General features: G+C 40.3%; 1 protein-coding gene across 1 annotated transcript in view; it reads left to right on the top strand.

Annotated features, from left to right (window-relative positions):
• HDX (highly divergent homeobox) overlaps nt 1-23686 on the top strand; it is a 42530-nt gene that overhangs the window by 5581 nt on the left and 13263 nt on the right. Inside the window, exons 2-5 of the mRNA XM_034064046.1 lie at nt 2011-2157; nt 6622-7746; nt 12359-12412; nt 20617-20763. Coding sequence (XP_033919937.1) covers nt 2011-2157; nt 6622-7746; nt 12359-12412; nt 20617-20763 — 1473 coding nt within the window. The remainder of the gene's footprint in view (nt 1-2010; nt 2158-6621; nt 7747-12358; nt 12413-20616; nt 20764-23686) is intronic.

Genomic DNA, 23686 nt, shown 5'->3' with positions numbered 1-23686 from the left:
GGTTCTGGAGTTAATAATCACAGAATCCCAAGGGTTGGAAGTGACCTCAAAAGATCATCTAGTCCAAGAGCAGGGTAACCTAGAGTACATTACACAGGAGCTTGTCTAGGCGGAGCTTGAATATCTCCAATGTAGGAGACTCCACAACCCCCCTGGGCAACCTGTTCCAGTGCTCACAAGAATAAGAGGGTAAATAAGAACTGGGAACAGGGGTAAAAATATGGTTGAAAAATCATCTTCTGTTTTAAGTATTACTGAAAACAGTAGTTTTTACAGCTAAGTAGTTAGTAATTTTTCTATGGTCTTTTGACACAGAGGAGAGTAAACTCTGAGGTCAAAGCTCTGGCCTACAAGCATTTTACTCCAAGTTCTAGATATTAGTCTTTAAATGCCTGTCAAATTCTACTATCAATTACCATTATGTAGTATAATCATATTGATTAATAATGTGAAAGGAGTTGGGTGTCTCCTTAATAATTTTACTTGCTCTAAATCAGGAGTTCTTGTGCAAAGATTAAATATGTTGCTACTTTCCTCCTTTCCATCCAGAATTTCCAAAACTGGTAACTAAAAGCTTGGAAGCTACAAAGGATTCTCTCATCTCCTTCATTTTCCTACAAGGTTTACTGTTCTTTAGTTTGTTTTGTATTATTTGGCTACATATACTAAAAGTGTTAAAAACGACTTGTGGATGGTGACTTTCCAAGGCATGAGGTCAGATGCCAGGTTGCTCCTGATGAGTGCTAGTGGTGTCTCAGCTGGCAGCCTCCTGCTTGGGATAAAATAAAGTCCCTGATATGGAAAGCCTGTGGTGATGTGGTTCTTTTCTTACATGTAACCAGAGGATTATATTCTTTGTCTGTATGGACCATATAACAGGAACACAGAATGTCAGTTTGCTTCCAGGGAGCCTGTCTGATACTTGGCCATATTCAGCTGTTTGCCTTATCCAAGGTAGGGCACGAATCTTCATGCATAACAAAGCTGGGTTGGTTTTAACATGTTCATCGAACTGCTGCTGAAGAGGCTGTCTCATCCCTGACCACCTCCTGTGACTGCCATGGCATACAGACCAATGATCTTGTATGGGGGGACCCAGTGCTGAGCTAGCTCAGCAGGCTGAAAACAGAGCCCAGAGAGTTGCTGTTAGCCTGGGAAGAGCGTGCATCTCCTTGTTCTGGTTGAGCATGCTGGACCACTCAGTGCTGCTTGGGACAAAGCAAAGGTGCAGGAACACATCCTGAGGTGCTGTAGGCCTTTACTCCTTTAAAATAGAACTTAAATGTTCTCAAGAAGTATAGCCTCAGGTTACAGTTTCACAATAGTATGAACCTTTCTAAACTCAGGCTGTGATTTGGGTGGTTCCTCCTTAGTGTTAATATTAGATCATTAGTAGTGCAGTAGGCTGGACCAGAACTGCATAAAGCCCTTCTCTTCGGGTTTTTCTCCCCCAGTTTGTCTTCTGGTCCTTGATCTTTGTGACTTTGCAGCTGGGAAGTGCTGGTGCTAACAATGGAGTATAGGATTTGCTGAAGTTGGAGACGGCAGAAACTAATTGTGCCAAACAGTCAGTTATTTTATCTCAGATTTTGTCCCTTTGTTTTTGGTAGGTGAGGAAAAACACACCTGACAATATTGTTGGAGCTGCTGATGTTACTCTGTTTGCCTAATGCCTTTATCCTTTATTTTTTTCTTAAGGAAGAAACTTTTTCTTTGAAACTAGAGGCTCTTGGACTTAGCGACCCAATGTAGTAGTTATTTATTCATGAAAGGCTGTCAGTGTTGTTCCAAACACGTAGTTCATCTATTCAACTTGAGTCTGTCACAAAGGAATCGCTAATGCTGACTGTAACAGGGGGTTTTTGGGAAGTAAGTAAAAGTGTTGGGAAAGGACTGTAAAGAAAACTTCAACACTTAGCATTATCACAACAAGCATAAATGACAGCCTGTACATTCTGCAAGTGTTACAGTTTTTATTCCAACTTTCAGAGTATCTTCTTTTATTTTTAGATGAATCTGCGTTCTGTATTTACTGTAGAGCAACAAAGGATATTACAGCGTTATTATGAAAATGGAATGACAAATCAAAGTAAAAATTGCTTTCAGCTCATATTACAGTGTGCACAAGAAACTAAACTGGACTTCAGTGTAGTCAGGGTAAGTACTGAGGCCTTTCAAATTTGTATGTTAAAGTTATACACATTCATTTCTTTACATAAAATACCTGCAGAGGACTGGAGTCTCTAACTTCATACTTGTCTTAAATCAGACTGCAGTTTGTGTGTCACATGTTCATTTTTATCCAGTGAGCCTGTTTATGGTTTATTTTTGCTGAAATGTGGTTCATGTGATTGCTGTATTTAGCAGGGCCCTGGACTGCACAAGGAGTGGTTTCTGTTGGGTTGGTTTGTTTGTCTTCTGTTGATGATGTTTTGGTTTGTGTTTTCAGGGTTTGTATTAGTATTTGTCAAATTACACATTAGTTTGTCCCATACAAACCTTGTGCGATGTATTGTATCAAAGTCCTGTTATCAAGGAACTATTAAGTTCAACAGATTTATATAACCTAATGCATTTGGGAGAATAATTGTGGAAGCATTTCTTTTGACACACTCTGTCACACTTGTATTCCATGTCACAATCATAAATATTGTGGTACCTCATAGTTATTTACAGTGAGTGCATTCTTTTCTTATAAAAGAATGTCACTAGCGCTAATGGGAACTCTTCCAAAGTCTATGGGAAGGGAAATAATAATCCCTTTGTGAAACACTAGACAACAAAATGGCTGTTGTCTCGGAGCAGAAATAGAAATCATGAAGCATTAGTGGAAAAAATAATAGTAGTTGAGCTACCAGGAGTGGCTGCAACACTGGACACTGAAGAAGGAGTAAGACCAGTCTATTTTTACTGTAAGTGGTGTACCAGTGATATGTTGACAGTAACAACTCTTCCTGCTCCCTAAATCCTTCATGGATTCTCCTCCCTCAGAATACTCTGGGAATATTAAAACTCACTTTCTCAGCTATAGGTGGTGGGAAGTTCTGAAAGTCAGCCAGAAATTCAGATTCCCTGAACCAGACAAAGAGTTGTAACAGGAATCTGCGTGCTGATGATGCAGTCAGGGCCTGCTTTTCTAATTTTATTCTGGTTAAGGACATAGAGGAGGCAGCCAGTCTCTCCTCTGCTTGCAGTCCTCATTTGCTTTCCATCTTCTTACTTCCATTTCCCTCTTTTTCCCCTTCCTGCAATAATGTGTCATGACCTTCTTCCTTTAGTTTTATTCCTTTACGGAGCCCTTACTTGTGGTACTTAAACTTTCTTCCTACAGTGCAGTGGAAACAAACCCAGCATTTGTCCTTAATTTGTCATATTTTTGTGTGATCTCACCTTTCTCTTCTTTACATCCCCCTTTTTGCCTCTCCTCATTCACCCCTTTTTCTCTATAAAACTCTTGGACAGAAGTCAGTACTTCTGCACAATGTCGAGTAAAATGATACTTGGGTTGCAGCTGGCATTTGCAGATATGACTATAATAGGAACATGAATTCCCTAAATGTAACTGCTATAATTCACATGTCATTACTCTATGAATATATTCTTTCCCTGAATCAGGATTTCTATAGCCTTTGTCTGATAGAACAACATCCAGTCTTTCCAATCTTGAGCTGGGTTGGAAAAAGGAATGATGTATGAATTGATGTAAACCTCAATGGATTTCATTACTGCAATACCTAAAAATATGTTCTCCATTTCAAAATTAGAGAATGTGGTAAAGTTACTCCTGGGGAAAAAAAACCCTGCCTCTCTTCACATTCAGTAGGCAAGTATTCTAGCTGAGTCCGGTTTGCATGGCCTGATGTTGTTCATTAGTATTAGCATACTTCTGCTGGTTGCTTTTTTGTCTTCTCATGAAATGTGAACAATATGCTTGATACAGTGCACAAGTTTTCCAGGTCTGATTTTCGCAGTGTTAGGGAGCACTGGGAGCAGTGATGAGGGAGGTGATGTGGGATTCTGCCCATAGTTCCGCAACAGATACCAGAAGGGTTACAGCTTTGTTGTTCTTTCACACCTCTTGAAGGATTTCCTGAGGGCACTTTATTTTCAGATTTAGGATGGACTCTGATTAAAACTAATGGCCAGGCACCACTGACAGTCCCTCTGGCGTGTGTATCTGGAATGTGGGACAGTGAATTTCCAGCTCTGCCTGATTCAAACTGGGAATGTAAAGTCAGGGTCTCTGAAATTCCAGGTAATTTTCTTAACAGGTGGACTTCAGATGTATCATCTTTTCTGGGAGCTCCTCCTAAATGATAGTTAAGAATTTCAGTGATGCTTCCAGTGTTAGGTAAAATGCTCCCAAAACTTAACAGGTCGGAGGGCTGGATTGAAGCAAAGATTTGTGTCCCTTTTCTTGGGGTATTTTGTACTTAATGTCTCCTCCGTCACATCCCACAATGATACCATACCATCAAGTTAGTAACAACATGGACCTTTCCTTTCACTCTGATTCTTCTCAGTGATTATGTCTCACAGCACTAAAATGGGAGGTTTCGTACTCTTTCCCTTCTCAGTTGGGCAGATCTTTCTCTCCTGTCATCTTGTGCTGATCATCTCTTGCATTTACTCACAGTAACCCAGCTAAATTTGATAAGCTCACCAAAACTTTTGTTGTTTTCTTTTTGTGTCATCTAAGTTTTATGCCTTTTGGGGGAGTTCCCTGATCCTTCAGGTGGGTGGTTTGGATAGATGGTGGGAGAAAGAAGCTGGGGCCATGGTCAGGAGAACGGGACTCTTTCAGCAAATGGCAAACCTGATTTGTGCTGTCTCATGGAACTCCACTTTAATCCTGTGAATAGTAGTGCTAGTAAGTTAGTTGCATTTCTTTGAATGCATTTCTTTTCAGGAAAAGTGTGAGGAAAACGTTTAGCTTTTAGTTCTATACAGTTGGAAAACTTAGGGATGAAATCTCTTTCCTGGTCCAAAAGTTGCAGTGTCTCTATGGTTTTTATCTTGAGAAAGCACTGACTGAGCAGAAGTAACAACAATGATGTTTGACCTTCTAGATTTGTTTTGTTCAGTAAAGAAAAGCACCTTCAGGTCTATGACTAAAATTTCTGCATTTAAACTTGCTTTTGAGCAGAAAAATTGGTCATTAGTAACTGAGATGTTCCTGCATGCAACGAATCATGGCTCAAATTAGGCACTTTGTAAAATTCTACAACAAGAATGGGTAGAATGGAATGAAGACTTGAACACACTTCTGTAGGGCAGGGTTGTGTATATTTCCATAGAAAAATCTGTTTAACTTTCTTAGCATATATTGGTATGTGAAGAAAGCTTTTCTCCTTTCACATGATGAGATAGAAACCCAAGATAGGAGCTCAGTGCAGTTTCCTTGTTATAGGGTGAGGGATTTTATTGTTTAAACCAACTGGTTGCTGAATGTTGAGATCTTGCTTTGCTTTGGCTTTAGGTGTGTGGTGGTTAATATCCAGTGTGGTGCAGAAACTGTGTCACCATATTTCTATATGCATATCTGATCCTTTTCATAACCAGCATAAGCAGATGCAGAAGCTTATTTTTCATTCTCTGGCTCTTGTATCCCACTCCCTGATGCTCTCACATTCAGTACAGACAGATGGAAAGAATTTGAACAGGTCTTGTCTCTATGATCAGGAAGATTGCCAGGGATAGTCAAGTGGGGCTGATGCTCCCAGAGCTAGAGCTGATGCTTCCACCAGATTAACTCTCTTTCTCTTGAAATACTGAAGCTAATATTTTCCCTTCAGTTCTTTTTGCTCTGTCTTAATGTGTTACTTGCACTTAATGTGTTTAAAACACACAGCAGTACATTTTAACCTGTGCACAACTGCCATTGTACCTGTACTTCTCAATGATTTTTGTCTGATGCTGTCTTTTACACAAACACATGGAACTGTTATTGTCACTTTCTGAAATGTCCATAATAGCAAACTTGTGTCCGAATCTAATCGTGGTAGTCCAAATCTTGTCTGTCAGTGTCTTTCAAAAGCAGGTTTTGACATCGGATCTTGATTTATGCAGCTGGCAGAGGAGAAATTAATCTATAGGTCTGAATAGTCACCAAATTGTTTTGTAGTTGTCTAACAAAGCAACTTTTTTTCTTCTCATCTGAATTCAATAATTGGCAGTTTCTGTTTAAGGTAGTTTTGAAGTTGTATCTCAGTTGTTTGGTTACGAAAGGTTAGCTACATACCTCAGGGACGGTTCTGCATCCCAAAGTGCTAAATACTAAAAGCTTTAATTTAGGGGAATTAGTCACAGCAGGATCAGTGAAATACATCGTAAGGGACAAGAGGCAAAACCAGTCACAGGATTTTTGAGTAACTGGGGCTTTTGAATTGAAACTGGGGTTCTTGTGTGTTAGTATATGAATCCCAAGCATGAGAGGCATGTATTGTTCACCACCCTGTATTGTTCAGATGCTGCATAATCAGTAAATTATTTACATTTTTGTAAACTTAGGTCTCAACTTGAACATTTCACTTTTCATCCGATCTGCTTAAAAATGGAATTGCCTGATTTTTCTGCTTATTTAATGCTTTGTTTTGTGTTTGTTGTCATTGTTGTTTGCAGACGTGGGTTGGCAATAAACGAAGGAAGATGAGCAGCAAGAGTGCTGTAGACTCTGGAGGCACTCCCCCAGGGACTGTCCCTACTATTCCCTCAGTACCTCCGGAAGCAGCAGTTAGAAATGTGGTAAATATTGGTCGATCCCAAAGTCAGCAAACTTCTTGGACCTCTTCTAATAATGATGTAATAGTTACTGGTATATATAGTCCTGCTGGTTCATCTGGTAGGCAAGGATCCACCAAGCAGACAAATGCTTCAGTGGCAGAAATACATAAAACCTCTATTCCACGGCTACCAGGGAAAGGTGATGCAGAGTTTCAGCAGCAGCACATCCCTATAGGACGACAAGTACCACATTGTAAAAATGCTTCCCTATTAGTAGGGGAAAAGACTATTATTTTATCTAGGCAAACAAGTGTACTGAATTCTGCGAACTCCATCTATAGTCACACTAAAAAAAGCTATGGTGGTTCGTCAGTCCAGACTGCAGAGTTGGTGTTACCTCAGAAGCCGATGATATGCCACAGGCCCTGTAAGGCTGAACCCATGGGATGTCAGCGGTTACAAAAGCCAGACCATGCAGCTCTCACATCACATGTGCCCCCTGGGCACAGAGCTGCCACCAGGGACCCTTCCTGTAGCACCCAAAACCTGGAAATCCGTGAAGTGTTTTCTCTGGCAGTTACAGATCAACCTCAAAGAATGGTGGGAGGAAGCACAGCACAGAAGCATTGCTCAGTGGAAGGCACCTGTCTCTCCATCGCGATGGAAACTGGAGATGTGGATGACGAATATGCTAGAGAAGAGGAGCTGGCATCCATGGGAGCACAAATACAAAGCTATTCAAGATACTGTGAAAGCACCAGTTCTGTTCGAGTAGAGAACCAAAGTGCAGCCTTCTCTGGGCCAGGAAGAAATGTGAGCTGTAGTTCACAGATGGTGAATGCCAGGGACATGCCTGACAATATTCTGTATCATAACAGAGACTACCATTTGCCTGCACGGACCTCATTACATACAACATCCAGTACGTTATATAGCAGTGCTAATCCATCAAGAAGTACCTTTTCTCCTCATTTTACAACTTCAAGTCAACTGAGGCTGTCACAAAACCAAAATAATTACCAGGTAATCTGGCAATTTGTCTGTCTTCAAACCTTGAAGACAAATCTGTAGATAAGTACTGTTCCAAAGTTGGTAGCTAGTAAGTGATAGGTTCACCTTTCTGCAGGCTGTGCTCCATTTATATCTTTCAGTTAGAGATCATCCCTTCATAAATGGAGTGCAGGTAGCACTGAAGTATCATAGCACTCTTATCTGTATTGCTAAATCCATGGCTGCAGTGTATAGCTCTGTATTGAAGAGCAGTGGGGCTTCATAGATTTGATAAACTTTGGTTACAAGAGGATTATGCCTATGGCTGCTAATGCAGGCTCAAGTGTGCATTGTCCTGACTTGGCTTGCCAGCACATGTCATAGTGATACCCTTGGTTGTTCCTCTGCACACATACTTTGCACGTGGCATAGGCCAGAACATAGGATCATGCTGTCATCTGTGTGTTGTGCAGTTGTTTGTCCTTATTAATGTCTGCTTGGATTAGCTCTTCCATCAGCACTGCCTGTACCCCCTGTGCAGTTGCCAGTCTCTTAGACCTGCTTTATGTTAGGGATTAGGATCTCATGTGAGATAGTTGAGATGATGGGAGACACTTAAGTGAGCAAATATTCCTCTCCCACAGCATCTAATTCAAATATCAGTTTTGCATTCAATCTCATTATTTCCTTATGCTGCAGTGGAGTCCCTGCAGTGATACAGAGTGGGGAAAATTAAATGCAGGTCAGTGAAGAACTAAAAGATGTTCAGAAGGTAGAACACTGACACACTTGTATTTTTAATTTTTATAGTAACTAGAGGGAAGATAATTGGGCAGGAAACAGCCAAATTGATTTTTTGGGGGGTTTTTGTTTGGGTTTTTTTTTTCCCTCATGGATTTTTATGCCTTCTGACATGCCACAGCCTAGAAACACTTTATAAAAGTCTTAAGACTGACAGGATGTGATTCTGCCTTTGTTGCCTTTGTGTATTTGCCTGTTACTTCCTTTTTAATCTACCTGAAAGTGAACCATGTAAACAACAGACGATTTTTCCTTGTGCACTGCTCACTGGTGTAGAGGACAATACTTCATGAACTGGTTTTTGGGGGGGTTTCTTGTTTGTTAGGGGTGTTTTTGATTTGGTGGTTGTTTTGGGTTGGGGTTTTTTTCTGACCTGTTCCTATCTCGTGTGAGGATTTGAAACCAAGCTTTTGAGCTCAAGTGAGTGCCACTTTTCACCAGAATCACTGCTTTTCTCAGAAAACCTGAGGTTTGATGAGCATATTTCCTTTGGAGCAGAGTCTGTGTAGTAGATGGGACATCAGCAATTCATATTCATGGTCTTTTCTAGGCTAAGCACTTTAGACAACCTGTTCTGTTTCTCCCTTCTCCCAGTCTGTCAGTATTTCCTATTACTGCTCTTACTTGAGTTATAAAGTGCATTAAATGCTGTTTACTTTTGATGCCCCAGTTTCATAGAAGAAAAGCTGTAAATGTGCAAATCTGTTCGGTAAAGAGCTGGTAAAGCTGCAAAGCTGCATACAATAGACTTAAGGAAATTTTCTTAAGTTTCATGAAGTGAAATACATCACTGATACCTGCAGCTGTTTTCTCTTGAAAAGGCATCAATGAGATTTATTTCTCATTATTTTTTTTGTTTTTTGAATGTTTTAATGCAATTTGAAATATCTTTGATTTAGATTTTTATTTTTGGGTAGGGACAGAGTCTTTTGAAACAGCCAGTTCATGAAATGTAGTTTATGGTAGGTGACATTGGATCTGTCCATGTGGTGTGATATGGATTAAAATGAGATCTCTAACTCCATTTTGGGTTGGGTTGGTTTGTTTTTCTCCTGTTACAATAATGTACCTGGGGGGGGTGATAAGTGAGGAATTCACTGGTACCTGCTTTGACTTTCATGCCTGTCTCTCAGAGACTGTTATTTGGATTTGGGAATGCACCTTAGACCTTGCATTGGAAAAATCGGGCAGGTTGCTATTAATTCACTTGCTGCTGTAAGCATGCATGCTGTGAACCTCTATGATGACACTTTTAGGGAACTTATAGGGGAGCATGTAGTGGCTCTGTGGAAGCTGTAGAGGAATCGTGTCCTGCCTGATGCCATAGTACCTTGAAGAAACAATGGTCCTAGTTTCTGTGCTCCTTGCTGAGAGTTTTTAGCGCATTCCAGAGCAATGCAAAAGTAAGTTCTGTATCTTAAGAGGTGTTAGTGTATGCTGGTGAGACTTCAATGCTCATTTATCACCTTGGCAAGAAAATTTCACCTACTGCCTTCAAAGTCCTGTATAGCAAATAATTTACCCTGCTAGGCCATTAACATATTTTATTGATATCATCAGTTCTTCAATAGTTTAACCCCCTCCTCCAAGTCCTCCTCTTAAATTTAAGTCCAGTGTGACTCTTATTTTGTGTAGAAACTCCCCTTATAGCTTAATAATATTTATATGCTAAGCTTCAAGAGGTAGATTTTTGTAAGAGGGGCTGTCTGAATTCTTTTAGACATATGCAGGATGACACTTCTTCTGTGTGGAGTCACTTCCTGTTCATTTCATTGCCCGTGTTTAGCTGATTTATCCATCAGTGTAGGAATTAAAACCTTTCAATTTAGGGAAATCTTCCTCAATTTAAAAATAGGTTAAACCTGAGCTACATGATTATTGGAGTAGTTAAAACATCCAAGCAGATGCTTCCTTAGCGTCAGAGCTGCGTGATTTGTGTTTTGATGAAGTAATTACTGTCGTTCATTGGTGGAGTATCTAATTAGCAATTAGCTACAACTTCCTTACTGGTTCCATTAATCAAATTCATGTTAGTGTAACTTAAGACTAAATTTAATTAAGTGATCAATTTTAATGCCTGAGCAGTTTCAGTAAACAAATTGTTCAACCTCCTTTTCTTAGTTTGGCTTTAAGCGAGTTGCATTACAGAGGCTATTCTTGCTTGGCCTCAAGGCTGAGCCATGGTTTGCTCTTGGTTTCCTTCCCCCAAACCTAAGGGACAAAAATACTGTGGAAAGTATGTGTATTTTTAATTACTTTGTTAACACACACTGAAGCAGACTTACCTAATTTAGCCCTGTCTTTCACAAGGGAAAAGCCTAAGCCTTGCAGTCAGTAGGTCAGAATAGATATGTATATAATACATATATAAGATTCACTTTAAGGATGCTGCTTCATGTGAATGAGCTGCAAGTTGGCTTTATTTAAGGAAATGGGAATCCATTTTTCTTTCTTATTTCTACTGTGTCACAGTGATTTGTTTATATCCCTAGAGGCTTTTGAAGACAAGAGGATGCCTGTTGTCTTCAAGTAGTTATACTGAGATAAACTTGATTGTGTTTGTCATCATACCTCTCAGAACTTGTGTGCATTTCTCTTCCAAATAGCTGTTAATGCTCTGGCAGACTGATTGCTTTATTCACATAGGAAAGCATGGGTTTTTTTCTGTAGCCTCACTGCAAATTTCTGGGGAGAAGCCATATGAGTGATACTGAAGAGGCAAGAGCAGGTTTTGTGGTGTGAAGTTGTGGTGAGATACAGAATTGTAATTATATAGAGTTTCTCAAATGTGTGCATGCAGCTAAGAAATGAGTATTTGAGACACAAAAGCTGATGTAGGCTTGCCCTTAGGAGTGGAGGGTGTTCATTTCTAGCCCCCCTCAGGCTGCTTTGTGCTGTAATGACAAATTGTCTGCCCTTAGGTAAACTCCAAGTGCTTCTAACTGAAAGCATAAAACTGTCTTGGGTGCTTGTACACCAGACAGGCTGCACCAGGTATTCTATATTTGGTTATGCTCATTCTGCAAGATCCATTATTAGAACACTTTGCAAATACAAAAACTATTAGTGCAGTTTGATACAGTCAGCAGAAGTGCATAGATTCTTATTCCTTGCATACATAGTGTGTGTAATGACTTGAGATTCATTAATCTCTCAAGAGCTGTGTTTAGTCTCTCAAGCATTGCTTGTCTGTAGCAGAACATGAATCCTAAAGAAGCCTGAAATATTCCAGGCTGTGACACATTTCAGATGGCCAGGGAAAACAGTTCAAGATCAGACTTAGATAAAGTCTAATCACTGGGAAAGGTGGAGAAGCAATGGGGATCAAGACAGCAAACCTTTGCCTTCATACTGCCTTCCTTTCCTTCTTCAACCTGCTGTCCCTAGTTTTAATGCCAATATGCAAATCCTTAACATGTGACATTGAACAGCTCAGCTAGAAACAGGTACTGTAGTTTTTTCTGCATGTTTAACTGATGTAATTGAAAATGGTGTGTCAGCAGTTCTGTCTGACATTGGCCCTTGTCTAAGTCCAGTCTGCTTCATCTTATGGGGTTTGTGACAGATTCAAAGTGAAAACTTGTGTTCTGAAATACAAGTTTTGAGATAGCAAAAGTACAAAGTTGCCCTCATGTTCTTTTACCTTCTCTGAAAGAAACTCTTTCGGTTTTAGCCTTACAGCAGTAAGGCTAAGTGTGACTTTGTTTTGCTTTTAAATCTTAACCTGTCTTACAGGCATTGTTAACAGAATTGAGTGCACAGTATTGTGAAAGCTGCTCAGTATTAGCTGTCATAGCAAAATTAAGCTGCTGTTTTCTGTTCTGTTTCCTCCTTCCCTCTACAGATTTCAGGAAACCTTACTGTGCCTTGGATTACAGGTTGTTCCAGGAAAAGAGCAGTAAGTATATTTCCATTTAAATATCTGATGCATCAAGTGGAGTGAAAAGTTTATTACAATGCATTTTTGAAACTGACAGTTCTATTTACCTTATGTTCCTTTTGTACTTTGACTGATAGAAACATTATCTGCAGACACAGTATTTCAGTTAAGGTAAGGTTGATATGTACTGTTAAAAATAGGTCAAGGTCATAAGCCTGTGTCCAGTAATGTGATGCCCAGGTGTATGAATTGTGCTATTAGCTGAAATACAACACCTGAACTGGTGCGGACTGAGAGTTTAGAGCTCAGAATGCTTTTTTTGTTTTAGATTGGAAGTTAAATGGTTATTAATTGGGGCAACTGAATGCTTAACACAGTAACTCCCTCTTTGGCTACTCTGCACATTCACAGAATTAGTCCCTGCTATCCATAGTAACTTTACCAAGTCAAACTTTATCCGCATATATGTCATTTCACATTAGGCAGAATCAGCTGGGTCAGTGTCCTTAAGTCACAAATGACTCCAAAGGGTAACACAAGGTATGAAACAGCTTTTGTCAGGAAAGTAACTCTGTTACTTTCTGTTACCCCCCCAGCTAGTGCATCACCACCCCCTCTGTAGCACTGGTGCTAGTATCTAATTTCAAGGTAATCCAGGTCAGACATGTGAGCTTTTAGATACATATTCTTCCGCTGAGTTTGTCTTTAGTGGGTTGAATGTACTTACTGGAGCAGCAGGAGCATGTGGCTGGGAGCAGTGAAGAGAGCAGGGCATGATGTTTCTCAGCAGTGGTTGTTGAGGCATGGTGGTCATCGAATCATGGAATGGTTTGGGTTGGAAGGGACCTTAAAGCTCATACAGCTCCAACCCCTGCCATGGGCAGGGACACCTTCCACTAGAACAGGTTTCTCCAAGCCCCTGTGTCCAACCTGGCCTTGAGCACTGCCAGGGATGGGGCAGCCACAGCTCCTCTGGGCAGCCTGTGCCAGCGCCTCAGCACCCTCACAGGGAACAGCTTCTGCCTAAGAGTTCAGCTCAGTCTCCCCTCTGTCAGTCTAAAGCCATTCCCCTTGTCCTGTCCCTACAGGCCTTTGTCCCAAGCCCCTCTCCAGCTTTCCTGTAGCTCCTTTCAGCACTGGAGCTGCTCTCAGATCTCCCCTTCTCTTCTCCAGGCTGCCACAGCCCAGCTCTCTCAGCCTGGCTTCAGAGCAGAGCTGCTCCAGCCCTTGCAGCATCTCCATGGCCTCTTCTGGACTTGCTCCATTCACATCCTGCTTGTGCTGGGTGCCCCAGAGCTGAACATGGTACTCCAAATAGAGTCTCACCAATGTGGAGTAGATGGGGAGATTTGCCTCTCTTGACCTACTGGTCATGCTTCTTTTGAAATATCATGCTACATAACACAAACTATAGAAGAAATTTCTGGAATAAGCTTAAAACCTTCAAGGCTGTGGAAGTACCTGTTTATTAGGGGTTGTTATTAGGAATTCCTTTTTCTTTAGACCTTTACTCCGAGTCTTCCTAATCAATAAAATGCATACACACCATTGGTTAATACAGTCCATTTTGACAACATCTGTTTCCAGATTTGTGGATGTGCTTTCTCCAGCTTGAATACATAATTAATCTACTCAAGGATACCAGTTTAGGAGTTGGCACTCTAAAACTGCTGTATACACACAGGTGTAAGACAACAAAAAGAGAGAAAAAGCTCCTACTTCCTAGGAAACTTCAGTTTCAGATGCGAAATCCTTTTGAAGAAAGTGTGGAGAACAGAAATAGAATGGGTAGAGTTGTAGAACTGCGATTATGGCAATTACTGCCATTCAAACAGTAAAAAGGCCAATCTGTATTTTGTTTCGAATGGAAAAGATCATCTTTTAGATACTCTGAATTTTTCATGTTTTGCCTTGATGTTTTGTTTTCCTTGCCCTGTCCTTCAGCTGCATCAAGAGAGATAAAAACTGTGCAGTTCTTCAGAAACTCTTTGTCTGCTCAGCTGTACTGTAAGATGATGTAATCCTGACTGTTAATGAATGTTAGTCTAGAAATATCACCCTCTGTTATTCATGAGGATGTCTTTTGAAATGATGGAATTCTGTATTCTGTTGTGGAGCATGTGCAATGCATTGGCCTTTGAGAATGCATTGATTTTGGGGTTTTTTTGCAGGATGGTGGAAGGATAGCAAGGATTAAAACATAGCAGTGAAGGTACTGGTTAAAGATAATTAAAAGGGGGAAAATATCTTCACTTTTGTCCTTGCAGTTAGGTCTTGAGTGTACCAACTATGCTTGAGTTACGTCTCTGTTGCCTTAGCAGATGGTTAGTGTTTATGGTAGGTATAACCTGATATGCTAACATTTGTCAGGTAGATGTTAACTCTAGGTAAACTGGCTTACCTAGAGTGCCTGGCTTAGTTATGAAGTTTTATTCTGGGGGGAGAGGGGATAGTTTAGCTTTTCCTTTTTTATTTCTAATTAGGATCAGTTCTAGTGGTCTTACTATCAAGTCTGAAACACAAAGTCATTAAGATAGTAAAGTAAGGTCTTAGAATTATGTTTGCAGAATCACCCTTTGGAAGCAGGCATAGGAAATCAGTGAAGAAACTGGTAAGGCATAGATTTTGTATTTTCCCCCTACCTGAAGTAACACTGCATTGTAGTAATGGCCTTGAGACCTTCTTGAACGTGCTGCTGCACATAGCTGGAACTCCTACCATAGGTGAGTTAGCCGGATCTGCCCCTTCAGCTTGGGGTGTCTGGCCTCTGGTGTGTATTTTGCAGGGAGGGAAATAGCTGAAATGAATGGAGAGCTCCTGTGCTAAATTCTGGTTTTTAAATTGGTCTTTCACCATTGCCTATTTGAGTAAAATACTGGAGATGGCAGCAATAAAGTGCTTCCTTGAGAGTCCTGCTTGTCAAGCACTCTGAATGAGGCAAAGGAGCTGGTCTAACCCCACGACAGGGCAAGAGCTGCCACAGCTGGATGTGTGGAGGAGACTACATCAGTATAACTGCAAGAGAAAATACCTTGCTGGACTGTGGTCTGAAGGTGTCATAAAAACTCTAGCTGCCACAGTAAGCCTACAAAGACACAATGTCTTAGAGTGGCCTTTAAAGTGAGCACCCATAGGGATTAAAGCTATCTAAAGTCAAAGTGCACCTTAGTTGTACCTCTTGGTTTAAAACTATACCAATTTGTGAAGTTCTCTTCACCTGTTCACGTTACTCCACTTTCCTAGAAGGGCAGAGGGAAGAAAAGTGTATTCTAGTCAGACTGGTTGAGAGCATGTCTGAGTAAGATAGAGTCCTCAGAAAGAGAGACAGGCAAGCCTAACTGAAGATCTCCACAGGACTGAGTTGTGAACGCTATCCTTATGCATGCCTTCTGTGTCATTTGGATTAATGGATTTGGTTAATGCTTTTCCTCCCTCGGTGAAATATTTCACCACATATCTCAAGGTATTGCATTTTGTTAATGTTCACATTAGATGCTAATAACATGCATAACATCTCATAACCTTGCTGCCAACAGCATCTCTTCACTATTCCCAATGACAGTCCTTCAATGGATGCAAAGGGTAGGCATGTCTTATCATTGCTTCAGATGAAATAGATCTTTTTATTATATCCTGCACCTATTTCCACAAATCACCTTGGCTCATTGTAACTGTGATCCTGCAGGCTGGAAGTGTGTCATATCTGGCCAGGTATTGGAAAAGCAGACTTTCTAGTTAAATGCAAGGAAGACATCAATAGATTAAATAAGACTCATGATAATTATGGTTCAGAATCTCAAGAAGGGTGAGTTGCCAGTTTATGTGGATTGGAGGTTCATTATAGAGTGAGAAGAATGGTGTTTGCAGTGTAATTATTTGGCTAGACTGTTCTATTGCACTGATATCTCCCTGTTTTCCTTCTTTGTTTTTTCCCCTCTTCTTAGCTGTGTTTGGTTTAGAAACATTAACAGAATATATGTCATTTAGGCTGAGTGTTGAAGCAGTTACAGCTCTTTTCAAGCTGTGGTACTGTGAAATATTTATCAGTTCTGCTTCCATCAGAGCAAACTTCAGGCTTACTCAGCCAGTGGGAAAAGATGCAAGAAGTCTCTCTCTAGAAATCTGTTTGTGCACTAATAGTACATATATATTGAAGCTCTAGTTCTTTTCTTAGCATGTCTTTTGTTAATAATCTGAAGATTGTGTATAGCTTTTGTGCACGTGGCCTGAAACATTTTCAACTCATGCATGAAAACTGATCTAAAAAAGCAGGCTCTAATAAATGGCAGGATAAGGACACTCCAGTGCAGCGCAATTATTCATACCAATTACAGACACCAGATTTGCACCACAAATATTGCATGCACAGTGGGTATTATGAGGGGCTTGGCAAAATGCCGGGAATGTCTGTAATAAACTGGGTCATCTCTTACAAGAATGTTGTTGTTACACTTGGGAGGTCAGGGGATAAGCAGGGTTTAACCCTCCGCTTGGCAGAACTGCTGATTCAATTTGCTCACAAGGATTGCTTTTCATTGTGAGCTGATAGACTATTTTCTGCAGGAAGAAGCTCCTCTGCTTTTCAGGCTATGGACAACAGAACAGCTAAATGTAAAGAATTCAGCAGTCAACACTGCTGAGGATAAAGACAAGCCTTGAATCAGCAAGCAGGGGATCTGAAGAGAGGATATGAGAATTGCATTCATAATAGCTGTTATAATAAAGTAAAAATAAGAACTGGATTGCTGGCTTGTTTTCAGCTATTGAAAAATATTGTCCTAAATATGAAGCTTCTCAATATTATCTTCTGATAGTTTTTTGTGTGCTGATGCATAACCATGAGTGTTACAACATTTATAGGACTGCTTTTATTTCCTCTTGTTTGCTCAGTTCCTCTCATGATACTAAGCATGAGAATGACATCAATTAAATTGATGGAAGTGTAATTATATGTCCAATGTAGAAATTCCACCCTTTATTTTCTCTCAAAAGTAATTGACTTTTATAAAAGCATTATGTCATTTTTGAGCAGCTTATAATGCAGGACTTACTTAGGTGTAATCTTTGTCAAGGGGATGATGCTGTAAGGGAAGGTTGGTTGTGATTTCCCTAAGAAAATCATATAAAGGCATATGGCACGGTAAGTTACACAAATCTGGATCTAACTTTTGGGAAAGCTGAAGTGTTATTTACATCCAGTGAGCATAAGGCTTAAGACTGATCCCATTACATTGGTGCAGCAAGTGAGCAGAGTAAACCAACCATCCTCCTTTGTGCCCTTTCAGGTGCCATAAAGCAGCTCACACTGACTGTGCGAGCAGGCAAACATACAGCTCCTGTGTTTCACTTGATAAGCAGTGACCTGCTTCCCTTTCAGCAACTTTTGTGAATTGGAGCCCTTAAATGTCATGATCTTTCTATTGAGGCACTGGTAAAGTCTCAAGTCCAGAACCCTGGCAGATTCTGTCTTCCAAAGCTGTGTTAGAGCTGCCAAAACATACCTTGCTGAAGACCGTGCTTTCAGCTTCTCAAAGGCTCAGTTCCTACCTGCTTGGCTGTATTCAGTAGTGTGATCTTGGTGGGGGAAAAAAAGCAAAGATGAGATACAGACTCCAAAGTAGAAGAATTGAAGTGGGATTGAGGAGTGCTAACTGGAGAATATGCAGAGTTTATTAGGGTGAATTGGGCCAGGCATCTTGGCAATACTTCTCAGCCCTGAGGGGAACCTGACTCTTTGTATCATCTGCTGTTTTACATCACTTGTTTTTCCCTTCAGTTCTGTTCCTGCTTTCTGGACTCTTCCATGTGGTGCGTGTGTTGTAGGATTTTTGTTTCTTTTGTATGAGCTGACTGAAAAGGCTTGTTCTCTGTTTCCTTCTCTGACCTGTGATCAGTATCAGCATGATTCATGTGCTGCTGCATGAGCTTGTCAGGAACAAGTGAAAGGATAAAGTGCAGCAGTAACTGCAACAGCAACAAAAACCAAAACAAAACCAACCCAAAATACATATTGTCATCTGAAACCTGCAGAATCTGTTTGGCAAGGAGGTAAAACAAAAACTTTGTTTTGTTTTCTTTCCCTTTCCATGGCCACAGTAAGTGGCTGCAAAAGACTTTATTGGGAATGTAGCTACAGGATACTTCCTGTAACTTTAAAACATTAAAACATATACTTTGATCTAAACTATTGAGACTGACTGTACAACCCAAGTTGTGTAGCAAAATTACATAGCACTTGTGAAAAGTATTGAATAGTGGTTTATCTAATACGATTTGTATTAAAACATTGTAGTAGATCGTCAGAATTAACATCCATTCTCTTAACATGGAAAAGATGTGACGCTGCTTTTTTAAGTAACATTTTTGAACATCAAGTAGTTTTGCTAGACACTGCTTCCAGCGCTTAAAGTCTTTGTACTTAGAAGCAAATGAGCAGCCTCTGTGCCCTTCCTGCCATACCATCCCTTTGATAACTGTCTACAGTCAGCAATTGTGTGTCTTTTGTCTAACATGGATAGTGTCGCAGGTCACAAATACAAAGCTTTTCTGTTAGTGAGTGCTCTTGCCCTGTATTCTTTCAGTAGAAGCAGCATCTTAGATAACTGGAAAGTCAGGCAGCAGGCAGAAATCTGTACTTACTCCAGCATCACCTGTACTTTCTTGGGTTTTGTTCTAATTTGCCCATTACAAACAAGGTGAGACCCAACTGCACTAACTGCGGTTGCGCCCTTTCATCTGCAGTAATACCAGATTCCCTTTTGCTTCTTTCATTTTACCCCTCTGTTGGGGAGGGGGGTTTCTATGTCATGTCCCAGAGGTTTCTTTAAGGCATGCACATTAAATACAAAGGAATTCCCTATTTTATTTTCCTGATAAGTGGAGATCGCAGTAAGCTGAGGGAGCAGTGCGTTGCTGCAGTGGTGTTGTCAGTGGGAGCTCTATGGAACTGATAGCAAATAATACTTACTTATGTTTAGAAAATGCGCTCAGTATACTTCAGAAGGTGAAGTTGTCCCGAGTGTTCAGGAAAGCAGGGCAGGCCAGAGTGATTGTTTCTCCCTGTAGTTTGAGTGTTGCTATCACATTCCTTTTGCCTTCCCTGTTCTTAGCACTTGGCTTCTGCTCCCTGATGGGGAGGGCTCTTCCTTTCCCTTTCAGAAGTTACAATCTATTTTGGCAACACCTGTAAAAAGAAGTCTTGCTGCAGTAGTTGAGGAGACAACTATGCTTTTGTTCTTGGAGAATTTCTTGTAGGTAGGAGGAGCTCAGGTCAGTGTGCAAGGAAAACCAGCATCTGCTGAGGCTGACTGGGCATCAGGGATTCAGCTTTGCTCACCAGAGTGCTCTTGAGGTGCACTTTGCTGCTGTAACTCGAGCAACCTTGAAGTGTGCCAACTGGATTCCTTACAAAGTTCAGCTGTTGAAATAATGACAGGTTTTGCACATGTGGGTACAGGTTACTAGTGCAAACTGCATCATTGCATTTATGTACTCACAGTAGCAGGAGAGATGACTAACATAGGTTGGTGTAAAGAAACTAGATTTTAGTTAAAACTGTGAGCTAAAGCTGTTGATAAAGCTTGTAAGTTCTACTGGTGTATGCTGTTCATGGAGTCAGGAAGTGGTGGGGCATTTAGGATTTGTGTTCCAGTGTTACTCCTTTCATCAGTAATCCACTATCACAGTTTTGATAAATACCCACAAAGAGTAGGGATCTCGCAAATAAGCAGTGAAACCAAATTAAACTCTGAAGCTTACCAAATAAAGTATTCCCTTTAGGATCTGGGAATCTTGAATTATGCATGTACTGTAGTTTGCAGTAAGATAAAAGAATTTGAGGTGGGGGAGGGTGAGAAACTTGAAAAGCCTTAAGGAATCATTTGCATAAATTGGGTGGAGAGAGTAAACAGCACAAGGGGAGAGAAGTTATTTTCAGGAAGACCTTATAGAATGAGATAAAACAAATATAAAAGAATCAGGTGGAGCTGAAATAAAGCTGACGTGCTTTAAACTTGCATTAGCACCACCATTGCCTTTAAAGCAAGTCCCAGGGAATTCTGTACTGCCCTGGATAAAAATCCCAAGTTCTTAAGGGAGGATTAAGAGAGGAAAAAGGCCCCGGAGGCAGTGGAGCACTTGTCTTACTGCATGCAGCACCTCTGGAAATCAAGTGAACAGCATGAGCAGATTTCAATCTAACAGTATTTTCTTCTATCTTACAGTTACAGGACCGCACACAATTTAGTGACCGAGACTTAGCTACCCTAAAGAAATACTGGGACAATGGCATGACCAGCCTGGGCTCAGTCTGCAGAGAGAAAATTGAAGCTGTGGCCGCAGAATTAAATGTTGACTGTGAAATAGTGCGGGTAAGAAATCCAGAGTCTTCCCTTATCTTTCCAGAAGCAAAAATAGGACAGATGAAAGCCTTTAAAACTTTCATGAGGAAGCTTGAAATAGATTTCACGTATTACATAATGTATGACCATGTTGGGAAGTGCTCTCTTGCTCTTTCTGCAGTCTATATATAGAAGAAAGCCCTCAGGTAAGAGTCCTATTGATCAGCAGCAGAAGTAGCGCTATGAGTTTTTGGCATTCTCTTCAGACTTGAGTATGATTTTAAGTTACACTTTTTAGGAATAGCTTAGAAGACCAAAAGGAGTCATTTATATTGTTAAGATACAAAAAAAAAGCCTTTCTAAAGACAGAGGGGAAAATATTTCTCATTAATACTTATAGGGGAAAAATCATAGTAAATATATGAAAGAAAATACTCAAAAATAGTTAAAAATACTTTAGAAGACTGCCTTGATGCCAGGTTGGTGTGATAGAGAGCAAAGGGTGCTGCCAGGAATTCTGGGTCCCTTCAGTTTGATAGTGTGTAATGGTATTGTTGAGGAAGCTTTAGAAAGTACATGCTAAGTGTAGGTAACCTGATTCCTCAGAACCACTCCACATCATCTCTTCCAGAGGCTGGGAAGTTTGGTACAGCATCAGTTGTTGCCACTGTAATGCCACTCAGTAGACATGCATCTGTGTGCAACTCATTTGCTCAGAGTGTTTCCATTCTTCAGAATACAGTCAGACTCTCTTTGTAGTCAGTACAAAACCACGATTAGAGTCAGTCTTTCCCTCATAACAGGCATGACAGTTGTGACTGTCCTTTGAGTCTTCATCCTCTTTTTCCACCTTTCCTAAACTTCTGACATTGCTACAGAAGTGGAACCAGGAGCCCTTATTTGAAACTCTGCTTTTGTGGAGGTCTCTCTTAGCATTGATGTATCAAAGTGGTACCAAAGCTGCTTTCAGTACTGAACACTAACCTGGTTACTTGCTTGCTTGTTTTCCTGAGCACATGTGAACTATAAAAAGTTAATAGGTACTTTTGGAGGCTGAAAAGAATTACTCTTTTCTCTCTAGAGAACAAAGCTGCTTCATATTTTCCAGGCTCTTCAGTTTGCTTTCTGAAAGGTGAAGCTGTTTCCACTGACAGCATCTCAAAATGGACTCCTGGATAAGAAATACCTTATTTACAGAACAGTAAGACTGATACCCATGTTTCACCTCCTTACTTTTTTCCCTTAAGAACATCCTTATTGGCTCACACAGGATGATAGTACGAAGTTCTCTGCACACTTTTCAATGCATCTGCTTGAAGTGCTTTTGTCTTCAGATCAGAGGCTCTCATCAACTCCCTAAGACTCTGCTTAAAACTGTATTAGAACACACACACACACAAATGAACAAAAAGACTTCTTCATAGTAACTGGTGGTGTTACCAGTATCTACCTGCCTCTGGCTCCTCTATATGGCAGACTTGAGAACTGTAGCAAGAATTAGGTGGAGGTTGCATCATGCTACACTAATGTTTGTTTGTAAGGGCTGAATTAATGCTATAGGACATGTGTGATCTTCAGTGCTTCCTCTTGACCTTTCTTTAAGGCACACTGTGCACATTGCCAGATGTAGGACAGGTATTTTCATCATATACTCTAGAGGATCTGCCCTAATTTTGTTTCAATATCTGTGTAGGCACATTGTATTGTTCCTCTCTCCTTAACCTGCCAACCTGCATTGTCTTCAGTAGGAAACACTGATGCCTGTAGGTTAGGGTGCAGCACAGTCTCTTTTTTCCTTAGGAGTCTGGGCACAGCTATATATCAGTTCTAAGTCATGAGTGAATCACAGCATCTCTACCCTATGACATGCTCAGCCAAGAAGAGTTGGACTGAGGGATGCTTCTGGAAGAAGCTCTATTTTCAATACTTGTATTTTGTTGCTTTGTATTTCACTGTACCTTGAATTCTAGGTAGTGTGCAACTAGCAACTGTTTCTCCTTTTGTGGTGTAAAAACAATAAATGTAGCATATGTAAAGCGGTGCAAAGTATATATATATAAAATAAAGTAAATATATATATGACAAATAATCCATACAACAAAATCTGTAAGTAGAAATATTTATATCATTTGTTTTCATTCAGCTATATACATGTCCCCATTTGTCTCTTTTAATATTTTTAGAATGAAAATTCATTATTTTTCCAGGTAACTGTTACTTTTCCAGAGGTGCAAATGATGATCCTTATGACCCATACTGGTTTGAAAGATCTCCAGTACAAAGAAAGCACTGAATCTGTTTTACCAGTACAAGGAAAGATGTTTGCCACTATGCATAGTTGCATTGAATTTGATCTTTCGAAGTTCAACAGGGCATTTTATTCCATGGGTTTTGTGCTTCTAGTAGGAGAGTGAACTTTCAAAGTGTCTACTGGTTATACAAATGTCTTTCAAATGTTCCCAAGACACCAGAAGAGGGAAATACAAAGAGTTATGTCATATTTAAATACATGAACTCTGGCCAATAGCTTATTAAACTTGATGTATTTCTTTTGGTTACATTATAATTACTACTGATTACATTTGTTTGGGTTGTGCTTTCTTTTGCTTTTTTTTCGTAGCTACTCATTTTTGTTTATATTTTTCTTGACTAATTTTATGCATTCATACCAAAATAGCATCTGTGAAAGCAGAATAGCCTTCTTGGCAGCAAGACATTAGATATTTGAGAAGGAGAGATGACAGCTATCAGACTCCTCAGAAATGTATAGAGCATCAAGCTTTCATACATAAGAGGTCAAAAGCTATGCCTAAGCACCCACCACAGGCTAAAGACACCTCCTCCTCTTCACCAGCCCCTCATCAGATAAAAGCTGATTATGGAAGGGAGTGCTTCAGTCAGAGTTTAGCAGCAAAAGCAAGTAGTTGCAGCAGAAAAGCCACTCATTCTTCAC

The sequence above is a fragment of the Melopsittacus undulatus genome, chromosome 6 (assembly GCF_012275295.1).
Source record: "Melopsittacus undulatus isolate bMelUnd1 chromosome 6, bMelUnd1.mat.Z, whole genome shotgun sequence".
Classification (NCBI taxonomy): Eukaryota; Metazoa; Chordata; class Aves; order Psittaciformes; family Psittaculidae; genus Melopsittacus; species Melopsittacus undulatus.
Note: the sequence above shows the minus strand (reverse complement) of the source record. Positions and strands in the feature narration are given on the sequence as shown.